This window comes from Aricia agestis, chromosome 7, assembly GCF_905147365.1.
Source record: "Aricia agestis chromosome 7, ilAriAges1.1, whole genome shotgun sequence".
In the NCBI taxonomy this organism is placed as follows: Eukaryota; Metazoa; Arthropoda; class Insecta; order Lepidoptera; family Lycaenidae; genus Aricia; species Aricia agestis.
In genome coordinates this window covers 12,619,170-12,641,974 of record NC_056412.1, presented here as the reverse complement: position 1 = coordinate 12,641,974, position 22,805 = coordinate 12,619,170, and the positions used below count along the sequence as shown (strand labels likewise).

At 37.6% G+C, this 22,805-nt stretch overlaps 2 protein-coding genes across 2 annotated transcripts in view; both read left to right on the top strand.

The window, feature by feature from the left end:
* The first annotated feature begins 1,309 nt into the window (after positions 1-1,309).
* On the top strand, positions 1,310-14,571 carry LOC121728582. Its single transcript, XM_042116751.1, has 7 exons — positions 1,310-1,625; positions 3,312-3,482; positions 7,908-8,221; positions 8,723-8,870; positions 9,099-9,216; positions 12,224-12,363; positions 13,016-14,571. The coding sequence occupies exons 1-7, from the start codon at positions 1,503-1,505 to the stop codon at positions 13,115-13,117; spliced, it is 1,116 nt and encodes a 371-aa protein (XP_041972685.1). The 5' UTR covers positions 1,310-1,502; the 3' UTR covers positions 13,118-14,571.
* A 2,704-nt stretch (positions 14,572-17,275) lies between these two features.
* LOC121728624 (intraflagellar transport protein 88 homolog) overlaps positions 17,276-22,805 on the top strand; it is a 33,567-nt gene continuing 28,037 nt past the window's right edge. The window contains exons 1-8 of the mRNA XM_042116824.1: positions 17,276-17,688; positions 18,278-18,417; positions 18,562-18,688; positions 19,348-19,452; positions 19,596-19,709; positions 20,145-20,248; positions 20,843-20,952; positions 21,567-21,685. Coding sequence (XP_041972758.1) covers positions 17,494-17,688; positions 18,278-18,417; positions 18,562-18,688; positions 19,348-19,452; positions 19,596-19,709; positions 20,145-20,248; positions 20,843-20,952; positions 21,567-21,685 — 1,014 coding nt within the window. The 5' untranslated portion in view covers positions 17,276-17,493. The remainder of the gene's footprint in view (positions 17,689-18,277; positions 18,418-18,561; positions 18,689-19,347; positions 19,453-19,595; positions 19,710-20,144; positions 20,249-20,842; positions 20,953-21,566; positions 21,686-22,805) is intronic.

Genomic DNA, 22,805 nt, shown 5'->3' with positions numbered 1-22,805 from the left:
TTAAATTTGTATACTGACTACCTATTTTTGTTGTTATTTTTGCAGTCTACGATACAAAAATCATTAAGACCAATTTCTAAAAATTTCAAAACAAGATTGACAAGTTTGTTTGACTACTAACTGAGCCCCTTTGGTTGCATATTTTTGCCACGGCAAACGCGGCAATTGCTTTCTTTACACCCCCCCCCCCCCCACCTACTTCGCACGCTCCGAATACCAAAAACGTTGTTGCAGGGTGTAGACAGTTTATAAACGAAATATAATACAAACTTTTGTTTTTTTAAGAGTTTGTATTATAGAATTACCAAAAATTACATAATATTTTTACTCATTAACTTTATAATATTTTTTATTTTATTAAATAACAAGTAAATATTTTATCCGTAATATCACGTGATCGCAAACAGCCACCGCAGAGTGTGACTTCACGATCTCCAAAACATTGTGTGTGACGTCTGGTGACATTTCGATGTCAAACCCATACAAAGATTTTTGTTGTTTGGAGGACCGAGACGTCATAGCACAGCACGCCATGATGAACTTTGGAATTTATTAAGACGTGTTTTATTTTATTTTAAGAGTGCATTTATTTTTTATATATATTTTTGTACAAATAGTACATCTGTAAAATAAAATATATATGTCCTAAAAATAGTCTACACCCCTATTCTACTAAAATCTACTAAGCCGTGTTTTAGCTTCTACCAAAAATCTACTAAATGTGGTCACACTGTTGCCCGGGTGCAGCGGGTCTTGCCGGGCCGTGTCGCATTGACGGAAATCTGTCGGGCGCCGCGCAAAAATCCGCGTCGATGTGCCCCGGGGCACATCGAGCCCGCGCCCGGCACAGTGAGTGATTCCCGCTTCCATACAAATTGTATGGAACGGATTTTTGCGCCGCGCCCGCGCCCTCCGCACGCTGCGGCTGGGCATAGTCTACTCACCCCTTTAGTGACTTCAGCCACAAAGTTGCATAAAAGATTTGAAAAAAGAAGTGGATTTTATCCTATTAAAATTTTAATAAGCTTCTTGTTTAGGTTATTAAGATTTTTTACAAAAATATATTACTTTTAAGTTTTAGCTCTAGATAAACCAAAGTCAATCAGCTGTGGTTTAACTTGAAAAGGAACGTAGAAATAAACACGCGATTTTGGATGCACTCTACCTTTTCTATCTCATGAAAAAATTAGGTCGTATGAAGGAGACAAACAACATTCAATATTCCAATAAAATAGGCATTATGTCAAAAGTACTTGCTATGCTACTTCATACTTTTTGTGCTCACCTTAAAAGTCACATCGCCCTGATATTGAAAAACCGATAAATACTTTTGTTGTAAGCGCCAAACGGTGTGTTAACATGTGTATCTAGCTAAATATGTATTTTATGTACACGAGTTTACATAAATAACAAACGCGTCTAACCACTGATCTACTTAGTAGAATTTTAATTCGCTCTTAGCAGATTCAATTGTTTTGATTACTTATAATTTAGTGTTAATAATGGCTCTATACTCTTGCAAATGTTTAAATATAGTAGTAGAATGTGATAAAGTAGAAGACGTTACCGACACAGAAAAACTGGAGTTATCTACGGAGGAACAAAGGGACTTATTTTTCAGTGAGGTACTACCAATAAATACTATTTAACCTTGAATATTTCATCCGTTTTTACTATTGTCGGATACTTGTGATTGAAAGGCTACATGCTAATATTAAGCTTATATTATGTTTATAATCACGGTAAGCTATTCTCGTATCACAGTACATAAATCTGCTTTATAAAAACAACATATTACATAACCTATAAATAACATTTAGGCACTTGTTATGAATTATGACGATGTATATGGAAAACGAAATTCAAACCTTAATAATGCAAAATTACGTCTTGTTTACACACATACTTTATTGCGGCTTGTTCCATACCCAAAAGGGTAAAAGCGGGATCCTATTACTTACTAAGACTTCGATGTCTGTCCGTATGTCTGTCTGTATGTCTCCAGGCTGTAACTCAAAAACCGCTATAGCTAGACTTCTGTAATTTTCATAGATTGTGTATATCTGTTGCCGCTATAACAAATACTTAAAGAAAATAATTACTTAAATATTTAAGGGGGGCTGAGGGCTCCCATACAACAAACATGTTTTTTTGCTATTTTTTGCTCAATATTAATAACGGCAATGCATAGGCACTTGAAATATTCACAAAATACTCAGTTGTATTTGTACATTAAGGCCCTGTATTCCCAGAAACGGACGATTTTCAAGATTTAAAAGTGACAGTAGACACAAAAATGTAGTAATTTAAATTCTGAAAAAAGTATATGATGTGTTTGTTAAGGATCTAACACAGTGGAATTTATATTCCATTACACAATATCACGAACTTACTCGATAGAAAAAAAACCCAAACTTACCTCTTCTTTTAACAAATTTTCCATACTATGTCCAAATTATTTGGAATTTTCAGATAATTTTTGCACTGAATTAAAGACAAAGAATATATCTAGGGCGATTCGTTTTTTTGACTCGATTTAATTGATGTATAAAAAAAGACGATTAAAAAACTATAAAATAGCAGGCGCAAAGTGTGTGACTGAAAGCATACCAGCCGAACCTTTGCGCCTTTCGTTTAAAGAAGAGGTAAGTTTGGGATTTTTTTCTATCGAGTGAAGTTCATGATATTGTGTAATGGAATATAAATTCCACTGTGTTAGATTCTTAACTAATACATATATTTTTTTCAGAATTTAAATAACTATATTTTTGTGTCTACTGTGACTTTTGAAAATCGTCCGTTTCTGGGAATACAGGGCCTTAATAATTAATAATAAAATTTAAACAAATTAAATAATTAAGGGGGCTCCCATACAAAAAACACAATTTTTACAAATAGCCATACAAAAAACCTATTTTTGCTCTATTGTGGTACGGAACCCCTTGTGCGCGAGTCCAGCTCGCACTTGGCCGATTTTTTTAACAAAAGATGCTATATACTTACATTTTGTGTATATTTATTTATTTATTGTAGAAGCTTCTCACTATGTCTGTTAAATTTCAAGGAGAGTTTTATGATATAAAACTATATAACTCCTTGAAATTATTTCTAATTTCTAGCACTATATTAAAGTGATAGAAATAAATTAGAAATAATAACTGCCAATTTCTGTAATTAATGCATTTGACCCCATCATAATCCAGAAATAATAATACTTTAATTGTAACATACATCATTGTCATTACTAAATTTACTAAATTGTAAAATTGAAAATAGCCTTAACTTTTATAATGATATGTTATTGTTTTCAGAAATTGACATCATGTCTTGCGAACATGCTAAAATGCCATGTAGTTCAAGCAGCACTTATTGGAAATACTTTGATTGGTCGCTTCAACATGCAGTCTTGTCTCGCTTGTGGACAGACAACTCATGCAATCTTTCAGGAAAAAAGTGTTATTCTTATTAAAAAATCTATGCAAGTAAGTCAATCTTTTAATTTATTCTCAATTAATATAACTTGATTATTAATTTATGTTTTTTTTTTTAATTTATTTAAGGTCGTTTTCAACATTAAACAACCACCTTAAATACAAATAATTTTAGTTCAAATACATTTATACATATTAATCAATTTCAAATATTTTAAAGTACAATTAAAACCTTTTCCATTCACTCTTTTAAATTATCAGGAAGATTACTTAATTTCTTTTGTAAATTAAATTCTACACATTCAATGAGTAAATGAGAAACTGATAATTCAGCTCCACACTTGCACTTGTTTACATTTTGTTTGGTAATTAAATGTATATGTGTTATGTTCGTGTGACCAATGCATAGTCTAGTTATAACTGTTTGGTCATTTGTACAGGCAAATGAAATTGGTGATTTATCAAAGATTGTATCTCTAACATGTAGGCTGTAGCAACTTACTTGTATTATTTATTTTCCAATTATGATTCCATATTTTTTTTATTTTACACATGTTTTCTTAAATCAAATATGTACGAGCTGATAGAATCGCAAATAATACTTTCGTTTGTAGCATTTTTAGCTTCTAAATCTGCTTTATCATTGCCGGATATACCTTGGCAAGGACGTCGCCAGCCGATGGCGCAGGGAGGGGCAAGTTGACTTTACTTACTACAATTATTCATACTTTTCTCATTCTCTATGTATTATATTATATACCAGATTTTAATATTGGTTATAGTGGTCGTTGTTTGCATTATATTTGGCAACTTTTTTAGAATCTCTAGGGGGAGGCAGCTGCCCCTCCCTGCCCCCCCTTGGCGACGCCCTTGTACCTTGGTGACTTGGTATCCATATTAATTGTAATTTATATTTATCTTCTATGAGACTAATAATTAATAATTTTATTTCTTTTATAACAGGCGTATTGTTAGTATCGCTAACTATTGCCGTCAAACATGACTTTGAATCAGTATAGATTATGTATTTTTGGTTAATAGAACTATTTTTAATAATGTTTAAAGCTTTAAGAATCGCCGTTGCTTCACAACTGAATACAGAGAAATAATCCCTTAATCTATTTCTATAAATTTCACTATCAAATACATTTTTTCATTCATAACTATATATATATATATATATATATATATATATATATATATATATATATATATATATATATATATATATATATATAGTTATGAATGAATAGTTATGATATATATATATATATATCGACCACTACAAGTAATTGTTAGGTCATCCGCAAATAGAAAACCCTTTACCGGTCTAACTAAACAAGAAAGAACATCGTTAATTGCGATCAAAAATAGAACAACACTCAATACAGATCCCTGAGGTAAACCGTTTTCTAAAATTTCGGGATCAGATAAAATTTCATTTTGTCTGACTCTAATTTTCCATGTCGCGAAGAAAGTTTTTGATAAAAGCTAACATATTTCCTTTTATTCCCATATCATTAAGTAATTTTAATATTGTCTGTTTCCAGACCATTTCATAGGCCTTTTCTATATCTAAAGCTATGATAATAGTATAGTTATCATTTACAAAATTATCTAATATTTCAGATTCTAAATTAATTAAATGGTCATATGTTGATCGATACTGTCTAAAACCGTACTGATATTGAGATAAGTAGTTGTTAATTTCTAGATACCACCTTAACCTTTTACTAATAATTTTCTCTAAAATTTTACATAAATTGCATGTCAATGAAATAGGTCTATAGCTTAGTGTTGAAGTAGGTATTTTACCAGTCTTCAGTATTGGAATGACAACAGCTTCCCTCTAATTATCTGGAAACACTTGTTTTGTCCATATATGATTATATATTTGTAATAAATATTGAATTCCACTATTAGGTAAGTGTTTTATTATAGTGTTGGGTAAATCGTCTGGACCTGGACTAGTATTACCAACTTTGAAGTGTACCGCTAACAGTTCATGTAAATATATCTCGCTGTTAATTGGGCTTAGGTTATCAGAAGTGTTAAAGTTAAATAACAATTCTTGACTAGTTTTGTAAGTAATAAAATTTTTGTCGTAATTATTGCAGCTTGAATTACTAGAAAAGGTTCTAGCTAATAAATCTTCAGCGGGACTTGACGCGAAACAATCATTTTCTTTTTCTAACGTTATTGTATTTATTCTTTTTTTATTTTTATGTAATTGTTTTAATTGTATGTAATGCTGTTATCTAAATTATGAGCTTGTTTTTTAAATTTCCTAAATGCTTTTTTATAATCTTTTACTGCTTTTTTACATTCTTCGTTCCACCAGGGGAGATTATTTTTCCTTATAATTCCGGATGTTTTGGGCATTAATTAATTAATAATTATCAGCCGATTCTAATATTAAGATTGTAAAATTTTCTATGATATTATTAATCGAATAATTATTTAATACACTTAAAAACGGTAATTTATTTATGTTTTTTATTAATCTCTTCTTGAAATGTTTCCCAGTTAGCGCTATCAAACTTCCATTTTTTTGGGCATTTCACGTAATCTAAGTCTGACTGACTACGGGATCTAATCAAAATTGGAAAGTGGTCGCTGTCATATAGTTCGTCAATAGCGTTCCAATCAAAATATGATACTATACTTTGTGAAGCTACCGCTAAATCTATAATACTAGTGCGACCTGTGTTACTATCAAAATGTGTGCTGTCCATTGTTCAATAAAATCATGTTGTCATTATCATCAATCCATTGTGCTATTATCCTACTCCTAGTATCGCATTTTTGAGAACCCCAATAAAAATGATGTGAGTTAAAATCGCCTAATAAAATAAATGGAATGGGAGGTTGTCTTATTGACATTTAGATCGTGTAAATTAAGTTGTTGACGATTTATGTAATTTCCTAGTCAGTCTTGAACATCTATTTTTGAGACCTTTGTTCATTTTACAATGAAGTAAATTACACATTTTGATTAAATCCTTAACATTATCAGTATAAGAACTAACTAATTCTTTTAAATGCAATTTACCACGTGAATTATAAAGTAGGCTAATAAATTGGTCTAAATTAATCGGAAAGTCCTTATCTTTGTTGAGTTCGTGTATACAGCTATCGATCGTTCTCCATACTTCCTTGTCCGTTCTTGAATCACTTCTTTTTATCTTCTTCTTAAGTTTAGTTTTCCTTCTTCAATAGACATAATATTGCTACTGGATTCGTCAGTTTCATCCATGATTTCACTGTCTTCTTCTATCTTGTCATTCTTAGGAACTTCAATATTCGATGTCTCACTAGCGGTAGCCGAATGAATTCTTTTTATTCCCTTTTGGTGGTCTTGGAAATGTGGGCTTGGAATATCTAAGACAGTAGGTAAAACTATGGCGGTGTTCGTAATGTCATCATTGATATTATTTTCAACGACTAGGGGCGACTCGATTTCAATAGTTGGAGAAATAGTAAGACCTTGTTTACAGTTCTTAGCTATATGGCCCATAGAATTGCAGGTAAAACATTTTAATGAATCAGTAGATATATAAATCCAGTAATTAGTTCCTTCAAATGTTATTTGGATGGATTCAGGAAGCAATATCTCATCCCCTGGGCTGATATAAAGCTGTCTCCTGAAGCTTAAAATATGGGAACATCCAGGCTCGGTTGCTCCGATTTTCATAAATGATATTTGAAACATAATTTTAATATTCAATTCTCCGAATTTTTGTTCTATTAACGAGTTAGGTATAACCGGGCATACGTTGGACAAGACTATTCTTTTGTTTCTGGTTATCAAAGGCTTAATTACGAGGCTGTTGTTTTGAACATTAATTCTTTTATTATTGTCAATTAAATTATCCGCTGTTTTCTTACTGTCCAAGTATACACAGACTCGCGCATTTGAAATACGAGATACAAATCTGATAGCCGTCGATGGAACTAACGTAGCTAAGGCAACAATGTATTCTCTTAACTGAATTCCTTCTATTGAATCCAATATTATCGCTTGATCCTTCTTGGGGTAACAGGTAGACGACGTCACGTTTGCGTAACTAGTAGATTGACTAGTAGGTAACTGAGACATTGTGTTTATTTGAGACATTGGGTTGGTAGGTAACTGAGGGTTAACTTGAGACGTTGGGTTTGCATATAACTTGGGGTTTATCCTTATCACTGGATAAGTAATATACGAGTACTTTAGTGAATAGGGTATCTCCTGGAAACAGGAGACCCTTTAAAAATGTCGATAAACCCCAAGTTATATGCAAACGGACTTGTTTACGTTCCCAGTGGAACGTAAACAAGTCCGGTCGCGAATCCCTACTACACGGTAAGCGGAGTGATACACGCGCGTCCGTTGTGATCGCTCACGTAGAACTGAATTTATGTTTTTATTAGTTCTTAAAGTTATAAGTTATAGTGTCAACTTTTTTTAATTTAAAATTTTAATTTAAATTACAGACTACGGAACAGGAAATAAACAATCTTAAAAAATCAAGTAACTTCTCCCCAGTATTTAATTTGCTAGTGCCAGAAATAACAAATGATGTTGAAATGAAAGAAAACATTGATACAAATAACTATCAGTTCACCGATAGAAATGGCACTCAACCTTCTACACAGTTGATAGGAACTCTTAAGAAGCAGCTAAACCAAACATTAAAGACACACCTCGATGAGATAGAGGAAGCGGTGAATCAGTTTAGAGAACAAAAGCTAGCAGAGTATGAAGCTTACAGAGAGAGAGCACACAGGGATCACAAAATTTTATCTAGGTAAGTGTGTACACATAATTATCTATACTGTACTCGGCGAAACATGGCAGTAGTGGTCATTGACTTGTCAAAACCTTGTCATTTTCTATACAAAGCCACGATTGACAACATCTGACACTTCATTGTCAATCGCGGTTTATATAGAAAATGACAAGTTTTTGACAGGGAGTCAATGACCGCTACCGCCATGTTTCGCCGAGTACAGTATAGGTAGTAATGTTTGAGACATACAGACATTATGTTGAAGCTATTATTTAAAAAGTGTTTTGCTAATGTATATGACCTAAGATCAAAATTATTTTAAAAAAGATTTATGGCCTGTTTCACCACTTTCCGATAAAGTGCCGAATAGGCCATTCACAACTTTTTTGACAGATTCTCCATACTTGACCTGTTAAGTTAATTGTTGGATAGCCTATTCGTCACTTATCAGGAAGTGGTGAAACAGGCCCTTAGTAGTATTAAGGTCATGTTGTTGATGCTATTTTGTTTCTTTGACAGTATTCTAAGCAGATCAAATAGTAATGTTGATAATGACAATTGGACAAACTATTCAAATGTGGACAATGGCCCTCCTACACTTCTTAACTCAATTCAAAGAAGGAGACTGTCTTCTATTAAAGATTCCAGAAAAATTCCACAAATTCGGGTATACACATTGTTTTATTGTTGTACTGAAATAAATTTAATTAGCATGTAATTTGTAAATCTCACTGCTTAGTATAGCTTCATATTGTTTTCATAAGTGAAACAATCCGTAAATTCTTTATGCAAATATCAAAATATGAGTCATAGATGTTTGTTAGATATTACTTTAATATTTGTATTGTTCTGGTGTTAAATGTTACATGGTATCAATGTTTTGACATTATTTTAGGCAAATCCACCTATTCCTCATGAGGAAGATTCCTTAGATGCAGAAGATATATTTGATTTAGAAGGCACTCACTCCCGAAACAACATGGTCTCTGATCAAGATGATTATGATTCAGATGGTAAGTCTAACATGCCTTTTAAATAATCGGCCAAGTGCGAGTCGGTCGCGCTCGAAGGGTTCCGTACCGTTATAGAGCAAAAATAAGACAAAAATTGTGTTTTTGTATGGAAGCCCCCTTACATTTTTATTTTATTTAAATATTATTATTAATTAATAAAATAGACATACAGGGTGCAATTAAACCTACCTGCCAATTTTTTTTTGGGGCTTAGGTATCATTAGGTGAGTCCATTCAACCAAAAAAAAATAGGGTGTTAATTTTTTTACAATAACATATTTTATCCCAAAAAAATCGATGCACAATGGTCACTTCATAAGTTAATAATAATGGGGATTGTCCATTTTTTTTTAATTTTGCTCATTACAACAACATTTCGAGGAATAAGGTCAGCGATCGTTTTTCTGTATTTAAACGAAAAAAATACCCATTAGTTACTTATATTTTTGAACAAATATGTTTAACCTTTGTTTGACCTTCAATGGCGTTATATTAGCAATAAATTCGACCAACATCACGTTTTGAACTTTTGGTACGCTTCTCGTATCAGCTTTCACATAATGAGAACTTGCATTTGACGAACCAGCCATTATAAATAAGATTGAAAGGAAATTTAAAACATACTTAGAGGTCAATTGTCCGCCGATGATGACGTCAGAGTGAAACTTTAAAAATTTATTGAGAAAAAACTAGCCAATGAATTTCAAAATTATTTAATTTATATTCTTAAAATACCCTATTTTAACGAAAAAAAATATAAAAAGTACATGTGATTTTTTTAGACAATGCCCATTACGATATTGCGACTAAGCTAGTACATCGCGCCGCACAGATATCCAGTCGAGACTGGTTATGCGTAGGGGTAAAGCGGGGGTGACGTGCGGGATGGGAGGCGGGAGGCCCGCCGCCTGCCGGTCGCCGGCCGCCGGCGACCGTTTAGTACCACGCGCGTAGTTGTATAGCTAACACGTAATTATTTTGTTTGTCACGCCCCCCCCGGCCCCCGCGCTTTAATTAGTGTCTTTTACAATGTACCCTAACCACGATCGAGTGTTATGAAATGTGGAGGCATAGGTGGAGGTGCTACATTTTGAGTTTTTTTTTTTTTAATGAAAGAAGGGGGCAAACGAGCAAACGGGTCACCTGATGGAAAGCAACTTCCGTCGCCCATGGACACTCACAGAATCAGAAGAGCTGCAGGTGCGTTGCCGGCCTTTTAAGAGGGAATAGGGTAATATGGGAGGGTAGGGATGGTAAGGGAAGGGAATAGGGGAGGATAAAGAAGGGAATTGGGCCTCCGGTAAACTCACTCACTCAGCGAAACACAGCGCAAGCGCTGTTTCACGTCGGTTTTCTGTGAGAACGTGGTATTTCTCCGGTCGAGCCGGCCCATTCGTGCCGAAGCATGGCTCTCCCACGTATAAGAGTGGCGAAAGTTTACGCGAAACCCAGAGACTGTACGAGCAAGAAAGCGTTCCTCGTCTTCGTAACAGCTGATTGATGATTCTCGAATGCAGCAGCTGTACCCTGAATCTGAATCGCGAGACATTCAAAGACTCGGATTATGGACAGTTCGCACTTTGCAACACCTGCACACGCCTAGCCAGCCTCGAAGATATGCCTCTGACGAGGTTAAAAGTGACAAAGTTGTGCTTAACAAACTTTTAAAGTCTTAAAGACAATGTGCAAAACGCGCTAGACTCTACTTAGAGCAAAACGGATTGCAGTTTGAACTCGTTTGAACTATGCTAAGTGTAGACAAGATGGAAGTAAATAAGATTTAGAGGTGGGTTGTTTTGATTTTTATTTTTTAATTAGTTGTACTGTGTACATAAGTTAATTGATTTTTTTAAATACGCCTAAATGCTAAGGATGTGGTTTAGATTTATTATAAATTTCTAAAATGCTTATTTTTCGTAATTAAAAAGTTGTAATTTTTGATTCTTTTGATGTGTATCAATTAATTTTATTCTAAACATACCTACGTCCTTTACATTTGACGGTCCTAAGTTCGTCAAAGTATGAAGGGAAAATTCGCAACTTATGATAATAACAAGAATGGAGTGACGGATTAGCCCTTAATCAAATTAAGCAATTGCCTAGGGCATCACGTCTGAGGGGGCACCAGAAGAGTTAAGGTTCAAAGACCGATTCTAGTTGAGATACGGATAGGGGGGCCCACAGGCATGGATTGCTTAGGGCATCAAGTAGTCTTAATCCGTCAATGGAAGGGCGGGGCGGGGCCGAGCCGCGCAATGTGTCCATATTTTGTGGTGTTTAGTAGGATAACTTTCGGAGGCTATTTCTCAAAATTTTAGTACTGAGTGATTATAAAAGAAGAAATACGTGTATTTTTATTTTTAACAAGGATCAATATATCCGAATTTGGCAGGAAGGTTAAATTGCACCCTGTATAACGTAGGTCTTTGTAAAAATTTAAAGTGCCTAGCTGTTGCCATTATTGATTACGAGCAAAAAAGGCCAAAAAACAACATTTATTGTATGGGATCCTTGATTATTAATTTTATTTTGTTTTTAGTATTTGTTGTTATAGCGGCAACAGAAATACACAATCTATGAAAATTACAGGAGTCTAGATATAGCGGTTATTGAGTTACAGCCTGGAGACAGACAGACAGACAGTCGGACAGGCAACAAAGTCATAGGGTCCCGTTTTTACCAGTTGGGTACGGAACTCTAAAAAGGAGTAGGTTATAAGTTCTCCTTTTACTGAATCCATACTAATATTATAAATGAAATCTGTCTGTCTGCTACCTCATCACACTTAAATTACAGAACTGATTTCAATGTTTGATGAATAAAACTATAAATTTAATGGCAATTTAAATTTCATATAATATGTATTTTTTGTCCCTTGTGTGTTATATAAAGATGTTATTTAACACACAACGAACGGCACTTATCGACGGCCGTAGACGCGTGCCGTCGACAAGAAGCCTTAGATGTTCTGAAAAACAAACTATTAATCATCATCACATGTTTTCAGACGGCAGCAACGATGAGGGTATTCACATCGAGCGGGCACGCGGCGGCGGCGGCGCGCGCGGTGACGTGGCGCACTCCCTGCCCATCTCCATGCCCACCTTCCCCAACCAGCGCCCGTCTGTCAGGGACTATGATGACTATGTAAGTGTTCCTTAAAGAAAACGTCCACCTATCGGTATTGCACGCATCGGACGGATTTTAGTATGCCTTGTATACGAACTCATACGACAGCGTCCACTTAACCGCACCGCACGCAACATGTTATGAGGCATACTCTGGTTGCGTGCGTCCTATGCGTTAACCGATACCGAACCGATACCGATAAGTGGACGTTTACCTTTATCAGCAAACGAGTAGATGATATAATAGAAAGTGTACTATACTTTTATTTAATTGCTTATTTTCACAATAGTATGTCGCTAAACTTGATTTTGATCCCTTATAGCAGGGTTTCCTTAATTGTGACGCGAGATGGTCCCAGGAGTGTCGTAGTAAATTGAAAACAAAAACAGGTTAAAAATAAATGTCAAAACAGAAATGCGAGCAGCAGTTACCAAACTGGAAATCTAATTTCATAAGCTAGGAACAGAAAAGCAAGCACATTTCTCACATTTATTAGTCAATCACCCATATAATTAATTTTTTTTTAATAATTTTGTTCTCATTTAATTTTTATTAAAACAAAAATGCCATTGCAAAATGGCGAAGTCTCAAAGAGCGTCGCAGTGCAAATAAGTTTAAGAAGCCCTGATTTATGATTCAAAATGCTCATGTTTAACTTTTTTTATTGCAGGAGGAGACTCAGGATATAGCGGCGAGCATCAAGGCCCTCGCCCGCTCCGTGCACGGCGACGTGTACGAGCTGCCTCGTCCGCGCTTCTCCACGCAGATCTAGCGGCCCTCGCCGATCCTGGCGTCGCCCCTCCCCTCGCCACGTAGGCCAAGCCCATCACACCAGTCGCCACATTCGGTACCGCCCCTACGGTCGATAGGCTCGTCGCCACAGCTTCCACGATCAGTCCCGCCCAAATCCTACTATCCGACCGATACGTCCCATTTATCCGAAACGCCCCACCGGTCGCCACAATCGCCCCCGGACGATGATTCCTGCCGGTCACCTTGTTCCTCCCCGCCCGACCGGTTTCCCCTCCTGGCCCGGTGCTCGCGGCCGGTGGTGCAGACCCCGCCGCGGCCGGGGACGCCCTGGCCGTCGCCACCGGATTCGCCGCGCGCCCTCCCCCCGTGCCTCCCGCCCGTCCGACTCGTACTGCCGGGTCCGCTGGCCCTGCCCCTCCCGCCGCAGCTCTCGCCCCGCCACGCCCCGCTCCGCCCCCCCGACCGCGTGCTCCTGTCGACCATCCACACGTCCGTCATCATATGCCTATGTGAGTTTATTTGTTTGTGTCTCTTTCGCGCTTTGAGCGAGTTCGAGTAATTTTTTTACATCCAGCATAATCTTAATCTGGGCGACAGAAACGAAAAAAAGTCTTAGGTGTAATTAATTTGAAGATATTGCATGTCAATAAATAGTCGTCTTAACTGCACCTTCTAATCTTCATAATATTTGTGGTCGACTGGCGTCAGCCTACGTGCTTTTGGCGTCGTCGGTGAACATTTTATGTGTATTTGACGTTAAAACGTGTTAATTGTTTAGTTTAGCGTAGGGATCGTCAATATATTGTATGTAACTCATCCCGATACTGTGTGCTCGTATGAATGCCTACACATTGGTGCTTCTTATGTGATCAGTGACCCTAACGAAACGCTACCTACAGTCACGAGTATTCAAATGAATATGGATTTATTATTTTCGTCAAAATGTGGACCAAGCGTCAATATTTTGCGGACGAACATTAGTTCGCATATAATTAGTATTTTGGTGATTTGCCACGTATTTTGGTACTAGTGACTGAATGTAGCATAGTACAGGCTTGCTTCATTTTCTATACATTATAGCTTAAACTTTGCCGCAGTCTTAAGAGTCCTAAGATAATAATTGTAGCTGGCAGAGAAATACGTCGATGTAATTCGTAAGTCTCAGTTTAAAATGTAAGCAGTCACTACTATAGTTTATAGGCTTTAACGTTAACAGTAAAAGGGAATATACAAGCCAAATATTGAATAGATGGTATATAACGCAATATAAATCTTCCTCATGGCCGAATTTATAATGTTTAATAACTCTACTATGTTTAACATCTGTAGGTATATTATACGCTCGCGTTGTAAGGGCCTGTCCGCACTGCGAATTTTGACCGCGTAATATTAAATCGCTCGAATATATTAATATATTTTTTTCATCCGCAGTGCGGGTACTCCTAAAAGATTCAATGTGTAACAGAATTGCGAGAAAAAATTCGCGGGATTAAAATTCGCAGTAACAGGCCCTAATGCGCACGGTCAGCAGAAATCTTCGTCGTTCACAATTTTATTTCTGATTAGTATCAATTACCCTACGAATAATAAAAACTACAATTACCATATACTATTATGGCATTCGCCAAAAATGCCAACTTTTTACAAAGCTGCAAGAAAACATTACTCGTAAAAGACTAGACTCAATTTTGCATGCGCTAGATTCTATAATCAGAATACAAAATAATGGGCGACGAAAGCATGCCTCGAACGTGCGCCACGGCCCCAACGTGGCCACTTAATTTGACAAAGTTTTATAATAGTTATTTCCATAATATTACATAAACATTTTATACCTATATATTTGTAAATTTCGAATATTTTACACGATGATTATGAATTTCCAAATACTATCGCAATCGGTTTGCCACGGACGAATGTGTGGGGAAGAAAGAAAGAACGAGTGCGCTTCATCATGGATGCCATTGTTATGTAATGACATGTTTAAACTCTCATCACCATATCTATGTTAAGACGTCATTGAGAGTTTTTAAATATTTTAAGTAGATGTTATTCTATTGATAAGCGACAAATGTACAAAAATATAAAAACTTGCATTTCTTACTAGTCTCCTAGGGTCACGAAACAGGGCCCGTACCACTAAACGGTTTTGAGACTCAAACAATCGTACGAGAATGTTGCGTCCTACTCTAACAAACGTGAAATGATGTTGTTAGAGCAGGACGCGGCATTCTCGTCCGATTGTTTGAGTCTCAAAACGGTTTCGTAGTAGGCCTACTGATAACAGTCTACGAGTTTCGAAATCGTGAAATCAAAAATTGTACATAATCTTGCGTTTCTCGAAATGACTTTAAAATTTCAGATACGTTTATTTTTTATATTGAATATTTTGAATGGTGCAGAGAGGGAATCGAGTCCGGAGGTGGAGGAGATTGGTTCTGTATATAAACGACGCGGCCCTCGCCTCTCGCCGGCGCGGGCCGCGGACGAGGTTGTAATTCTGTGCGCAGGACGTCTAGCTCCGTCGGTGTCTTCCAATACCACTGTATTGATTTGTCAACCGTTTCCGTGATGTCAGTCAAGTCAGCTCGATGTTTAGTTTAAGTGATATATTTTGGAGTGTCGTACACGGATGCTGACTGAGCGAGTAGGGTCGCGATGTAAAATGCCGTGTGACCATTATCACTCATTTGGCGAATAGCACGCTGTGCTAAAGTCCGGTCGCAGGACAGACAGAAGTTTTGGAAAAGGCTTAACGCTTCTTGTTTTTTTCACTCATTTAGAAAATAACTTTTAATTCGTGCATGAATGAAAAGGACAAGTAACAGGTTCTTTTCTAAATTTCTATGTTTCCGGCAACCGGACTCTAGAGGTACAACCGCCGAATGAGCTATCAAGTGAAAGTTAGCTTAACAGTATACCCGTTCAGCCAGCATGCAGCTAAGTGGAGGATAATGATTGTAATGAATATTAGTGATCATGTAATAAATATGACTGAGAAATTGTGTTTTATTTAGAGACTCCACGTAGGAGAAACATCTGTTCCGTCTCATAAAATTTAACCATCGAGGAATTTGATTCCTAGGCAGTTGACAGACCAACGTCGTCATTTGGTAGGATCACGTCAATTCAATGTTAGCTGTGATCGGTCGGATGGGTTTGACGTAACGCGACCAAACTACGTAGGTCCCCCATCTGCCTAGGTATCAACTTCTCTGATCGTACATATGATTTACTCTGACTTTTGTTTACAAAAGTAAGTTAGGTAGTTTTAAAATAATTTTACAATAAAGTTTTTATAACAAAGATATTAATATCGTATTAGAATTTATTAAGTGCAAGGTTGGCTCATGATGATTAATATGATGATTGGTACCGACTACCGATACTGGTTGCCATCAACGAAATCAAGCTTGTTTGAACCCTGGGTGAGTTGTAATTTAAACAACTTGTTGACTCAAGTTGTTTAAATTACAACTGCTGCTGCTGCTGCTCTGTATGTATTTTAAAAAATTCAGAGTTAAAATAGCGAAGAAGCACACACATAGGTATACCTTTCTCTTTCACAATAATTGTGGTAAGCCACTGACCTCCATTATACAAGTACACTGGACCCTTTGAAATGACAGCTATTTTTTGTGCCTATTTGAAGTGGAATCAGCGCCCCCAATGCGGGGGAAGAGAACTAAATCTCTAAACTGACACCGGGCGGGGAAAGCCGCGAAGCGCGAACGCGAAGCCGCAAAATCCTCCACACTCGCGGCTCGCGGCCTACGCGGGCTTTCGCGTCGCGAGTGTGGAGCCAGTGCCGTAAACAGCCTTTTTTGCGCCCTGTGCGAGCGTATTTGTGTATTGCCCAAAGCAATGTGTAGATCTATTTTACTGTTGGAATCGTGCTCTAGGGGCGCAGCGGGAACTATTATCGGGAGCAAACCGCAAAAAATAATACTCCTGCCCGGTTTGGCCATTTTTGAATGGTGCAGAGAGGGGCTTATACGCGGGCTCTACACTCGCAGCGCGAAAGCCCGCGAAGGCCGAGAACCGCGAGTGTAGAGGGTTTCGCAGCTTCGTGTTTGCGCTTAGGGGCTTCGTATTTGTACGCATCGTGTTCACGGCGCGTAGCATCCGTGAGTCTCGGCCGCATTTCGCGCCGCGAGCGTAGAGCCCGCATTAGGTATTATAGGTACCTACTTATGTCAGATTTTATTCGTTCGTGACATGGGGCGATACCGTTACCATGGTAACGGCGTCACAACAAATCGATCTGATAAGGTACCCGTTGAAGCAAAGGAAGCATACGATTTAGTCATAGACTTAATATATACTATGGGTTTAGTCAACAGTTGTGTTAAATATTTATTGTATTTCTATCAATAGAAATTTCCAGTGCTAAAAATGATCACATCACGGTACGACGCGACACCTCCGCGGACGGCGAAAGTGATCGATGACGAAGACGACCTATATTCGGGGTTTAATGAGGTGGCTCCCGCCCTGGACACGCGAAACCTTCGGGACGACCAGGCCTTTCAACAGGTCCTTCGCACGGCGGGCATCGGCAGACCGGCTACCAACCGACTCGGGACAGGGGTAAGCTTAACAATTTAGATTGTAGATCGTACGACTCCTCCTTTTTGGAAGTCGGTTAAAAAATATAGTAAAACTTGTTTATATCTTGTTACAGTATCATTTGATCCAGAAAAGGGTCTATGTAATTCAAGTTTGCTGTATGTTGTAGTAAGTAGTAGGTATGATAATAATCACACTACAGTTAAAGTGCGTGGATCACTTCACGTGATTACTCGAAGTAAATCTCGTTGTTGATTGATAACTTACTTGAACAGGCTGCTTAAATATCTCAATCCTCAAATTCTCGTTTTAGACGTTCAAAAGCTTGAACAGACAGTCAGATAAGGACAAAACATTTTAATAGCTTGTTCATTTTATAACACAAAATTAGGATTTTTGAACCTCCCTGTATTACACGTTTGGTATGAACCCCCCCCCCCCCCCCCCCCCCTTCCCTCTCTTAGGTGTGACATAAACATAATTTGTTGATGTACCCTGAAAACCTGAGGTTTCAACAGTGTTCCTGCTTTTCCGCTTAAAGCAGAGCCACGGGATACGCAAAATACACAACCGCAAACCCTTAGGAAAGAATCATATTGTTTCTTTGTAGATATTCCGTGTAGGCACGGTGAGCGTGCGCGGCGCATCTCGTGCCGGCACGGCGGCGCGGCCGGTGACGGCGGTGCGGGCGGCCGGCTACACCTCCTCCGCTAAGCACTTCGCCGGCAGGGATAGCAAGAAGGAGGAAACGTAATGTATCAAGTAGAATTTTAATTATTAGAAAAATGTGGTTTACGCTAAAACTTGACATCTACTTCATTATGTTTGCAGCCGAAATATGTGACTGAGTAGTGTTCAATATGAGATTTCTAACTCGCAATTCTTACGTTTCAGAATCGAAGACAAGATAAAACAAATGGAGCTCAAGATCATGACTCTGGTAGAAGAGTCTTGTGTGTTGAGTGCACAGAAGCAACAGGGAGGTGAAAATGAGAGTAAAAGAGAGAGTGATTTGAGCCAAGTAAGTTTCTGCCAATATTTATCGCGTGGGAACCGTACATTTTTCCGGGATAAAAAGTATCCTATGTCCTTTCCCGGGACTCAAAGTATATCCATACCAAATTTCAGCAAAATCGGTTAAGCGGTTCGCGCGTGAAGAGGTAACAGACATACAGACACACTTTCGCATTTATAATATTACGAGCTTTTGCCCGCGGCTTCGCTCGCGTTAAGAAGTATTATTACATGCAAACTTTCATCCCCTATTTTAACCCCTTGGAGCTGGAATTGATCAAAATCCTTTCTTAGCGAATGCCTACGTCATAATATCTACCTGCATGCCAAATTTCAGCCCGATCGGTCCAGTGGTTTGGGCTGTGCGTTGATAGATCACCATGTCAGTCAGTCACCTTTGAGTTTTATATATATAGAAGTATGGATATTGTATGACTATCAAAGATATCATTCAATTTCAGATGACGGATCAACGTTGCTTGATCGGGTTCAATCAAGCCTAGCTGACAGATAATGGGAAACATTATTTGGCACAACCCGACAAAATTGCATAGGTCCGCCATCTGCCACATAATCCACTTTCTCTTATTTTAAACAACAGCTTCAAACGTTTATTGTCATTTGTACCACCTGCAGGGGTGAAGGGAACGGATAAATATTTTACAGGCTCTCGCCAAGGCACAAGAGGCTTCGACGCTGGAACGTCAGCTCATCAGAATGCAGGAGCAGGCCAATATGGGAGACTCTCATAACCTGGATCTCACGTTTGCAGTATGTTGATTTTTTTATAATTTTTCAATAAGGCTTATCGACCGCAATCAGAGAGATTTAATAACAACTTTCTTTTAATTTTATAGAAATATTATGAAATGGACTAAACTTAAAACAGGCTTAATTTTTTATTTATTTTGCAGGTTCTATGTAACTTGGCCGATCAGTATGCTCTCAACGAAATGTACGCTGAAGCGCTCAACACTTACCAGCTGTTGACGAGAAACAGATTGTTCCCACATGCTAATAGACTGAAGGTAAACTTAATTGATAATAATAATAATTTATATCGATATTAATGCATGTGAAAAGCACGGCAAGTTTTTCATATTTTATTGAATATTGCACATCGGATTTCGAATAATTTGGTGAATAAATATATATATAAAACTCAAAGGTGACTGACTGATTGACATAGTGATCTATCAACGCACAGCCCAAACCACTGGACTGATCGGGCTGAAATTTGGCACGCAGGTAGATGTTATGACGTAGGCATCCGCTAAGAAAGTATTTTTATCAATTCCACCCCCAAGGGAATAAAATAGGGGGTGAAAGTTTGTATATAATAATCCTTCATAACGCGAGCGAAGCCGCGGGCAAAAGCTCGTATATAATAAAATTGAAACTTAATAAAGTAATTGACCTACATTTGATATTAACTAATTATTTCAATGTTTTATATTTGACAGGTAAACATGGGTAATATTTATTTCAAAATGGGAGAACACCCAAAGGCGTTGAAACTGTATCGAATGGCGTTAGATCAAACGCCGACCGCGGAAAAAGACCTTAGGTATGTAAATTACAATTTCAACTGTTGTATATAGACCGGTCGAGGGACAGAAATCAATTGGAAGATCGCTGCTTGTATCTTATTACTCGAATTTAGTGTTTGGTTTCTAAGCACATATTATATGCAGGCGCGGTCCGAAGTGGGAGGGGTCACAGGGGACATGACCCTCCAAAAATCTAAGGTCAAATTGAAAAATCTCAAAATCTTGCAAAATATTATAAGGAAATTTCTAGCTATTCCCTCAACACCACTGCGTCCGACCTTAGACAGCTGTCAACCCAGAACATATATATTAGTATAGTGACTAGTGAGTGAACCCCCACCCAAAATTTCAGGCTGCGACCGCGCCTGATTATATGAGCCTAATACCACATGCCACTTTCATTCGCATGCGAAAGAAATCTTTCAATGCTGTGACTGAAATTGAATTATCATTATTATCACTTCTTCATCTAAGTGGAACAATTTTTTTTATTCATAACATAAATATCTTTATTTTTTTTTGTTTGATTATTATTATATTAAATAATATTATTATGTAATATGTACGAGTATTAGTATGACTTAATATAATTAATTTATTGTCACTTACAGGATGAAAGTGATGCACAACATTGGTCTGCTACTGGTGCGCATGGGCAAGTTTCGAGACGCGGTCACGAATTTCCAGCATATTATGCAGGAACAAGGGGATTTTCAAACAGGTATGTAAATGTCACAAATGCTGTTCTGTTGGTGAGTCTATAAAAATAAATAAATAATTTTAATACTTACCTGATATTTTGTCAAAGCACCAAGTATTATGATTTATGGGATGGGATTGTATTTATAAAGAATAACTGTAATACTCTGTTAATATCGAGTTTACGCTAAAACATAGATTTCCTAAAAAGAGGAGTATGCCGGGGATAATGTACCGCAAGTATTTACTTAGAAACGAAATCTTCTTGCGGTCAAAATTGACCTGATAATATCTGTAAAAAACTGAACCTAGGATCAATGAACTAACAGAGTATGTAAGGTCAAGTATACTAAAGTATACTAAAAGTCACATGATAGACAAAGCCAGTGGGCTTCGAAAAGTATAAGTGTCTAAACACACTAGGCTGAAAATGCGCGGTCGAAGTTCGGCACTATAACGCGACGTAATTTCGGCATGGTGTGTCATCGGTAATTTAAAATACATTGCAGGCGTAATCATGCCGAACTTCGGCTGCGTATTTTCGGCTTAGTATGTTTAGGCACAAACGCTGTGTATATAATTTATTAGGAAGTGTACATTTTGTACTTACAAGTTTTGTATTGAAACACCTTGTAGGGTTGCACCTGGTGCTGTGCTCGGTTGCCCTGGACGACGTGGAGGGGGGGAAGGCCGCCTTCCACGCCATGCTCGACGTAGAACCGCCCACGTACCATCACGACATAGCTATCGATGATGTGAGTACACATGTACGATGTACCACCAAAGAAATTGATTCATACTTCATAGGTAGTATAACCGCGTTGCGGCACCGCATCGCCAAAATCGACGGCTAAATCATTCAAAACTGATTTTTAAATTGAAAGTTTCACAAGCTGGCTGTATCACTAAAACAATTTTATAAAATAATGCAGTATGTTAGTAGAACTGAGTGTACAACCTTCTACAGTGAACACAGCATGCAATATAAATTATTATGCTTGTATAATATTTATCTTAGTGCTGCCATCTAGCGTCATACAATATCCGCTGTGTGTTAGTGTATTATTAGACACTTTAGTTTTGCCATCTACCACTAGATGGCAGGCGAGTCGTTGTAGATCGCGCTATAGAAGTTACTTCAATATTAATATAAGTATCCTCATACATTTGAATAAACTTTAGTTTTGCCATCTACCACTAGATGGCAGGCGAGTCGTTGTAGATCGCACTATAGGAGTTACTTCCATATTAATATAAGTATTCTCATACATTTGAATAAAAACTTGATCCGTACTCAAACCCGAGTTTCATTGACACACCTATAGGCACCTATACGAGTTTGTACATGGTCCTTCGAGCCGGATGTCAATCGCGAAGTGCCGCGTAATTGTTTTTTGAGAAAACTACTTGCGGGCAGTGGATCGCTGTCGCAAACGCAAGTAACAGGAGCCAGCCGAGGCTAAGTGCAGCATCGGCGAGCTTCAGACCGTGTCTTCGGGTGGAAGGCGCTGGTCAGGTCACGGTGGGCGGAGCCTGCCCATCATCAACACAAGCTTCTGGCGCGGGAAGTGACCCGCGGAGGTGCCTCAGAACAACAGCTGCTGCAGGAGCGGATCAGCGGGTACTGAGTTCCGAGGGAATTTAGGGCTTCCCTCCCTCGGTACATCACCAAGTGCGTGTGATTAGTGAGTGATAGTGTGTGTTCGCTATAATTGGATTGATCCCGTATCTGAACAACTGTAAGTACTTTCAACCTTATAACTTAAAGGAAAATAACTTAGAAGAATTTCAAGCAAAATAAGAAACTTATAAAAACTTTAATATCGTGGACTTAGAATATGTTGTGAATTTTGGACTTTAAAAATTTGTGTTAAT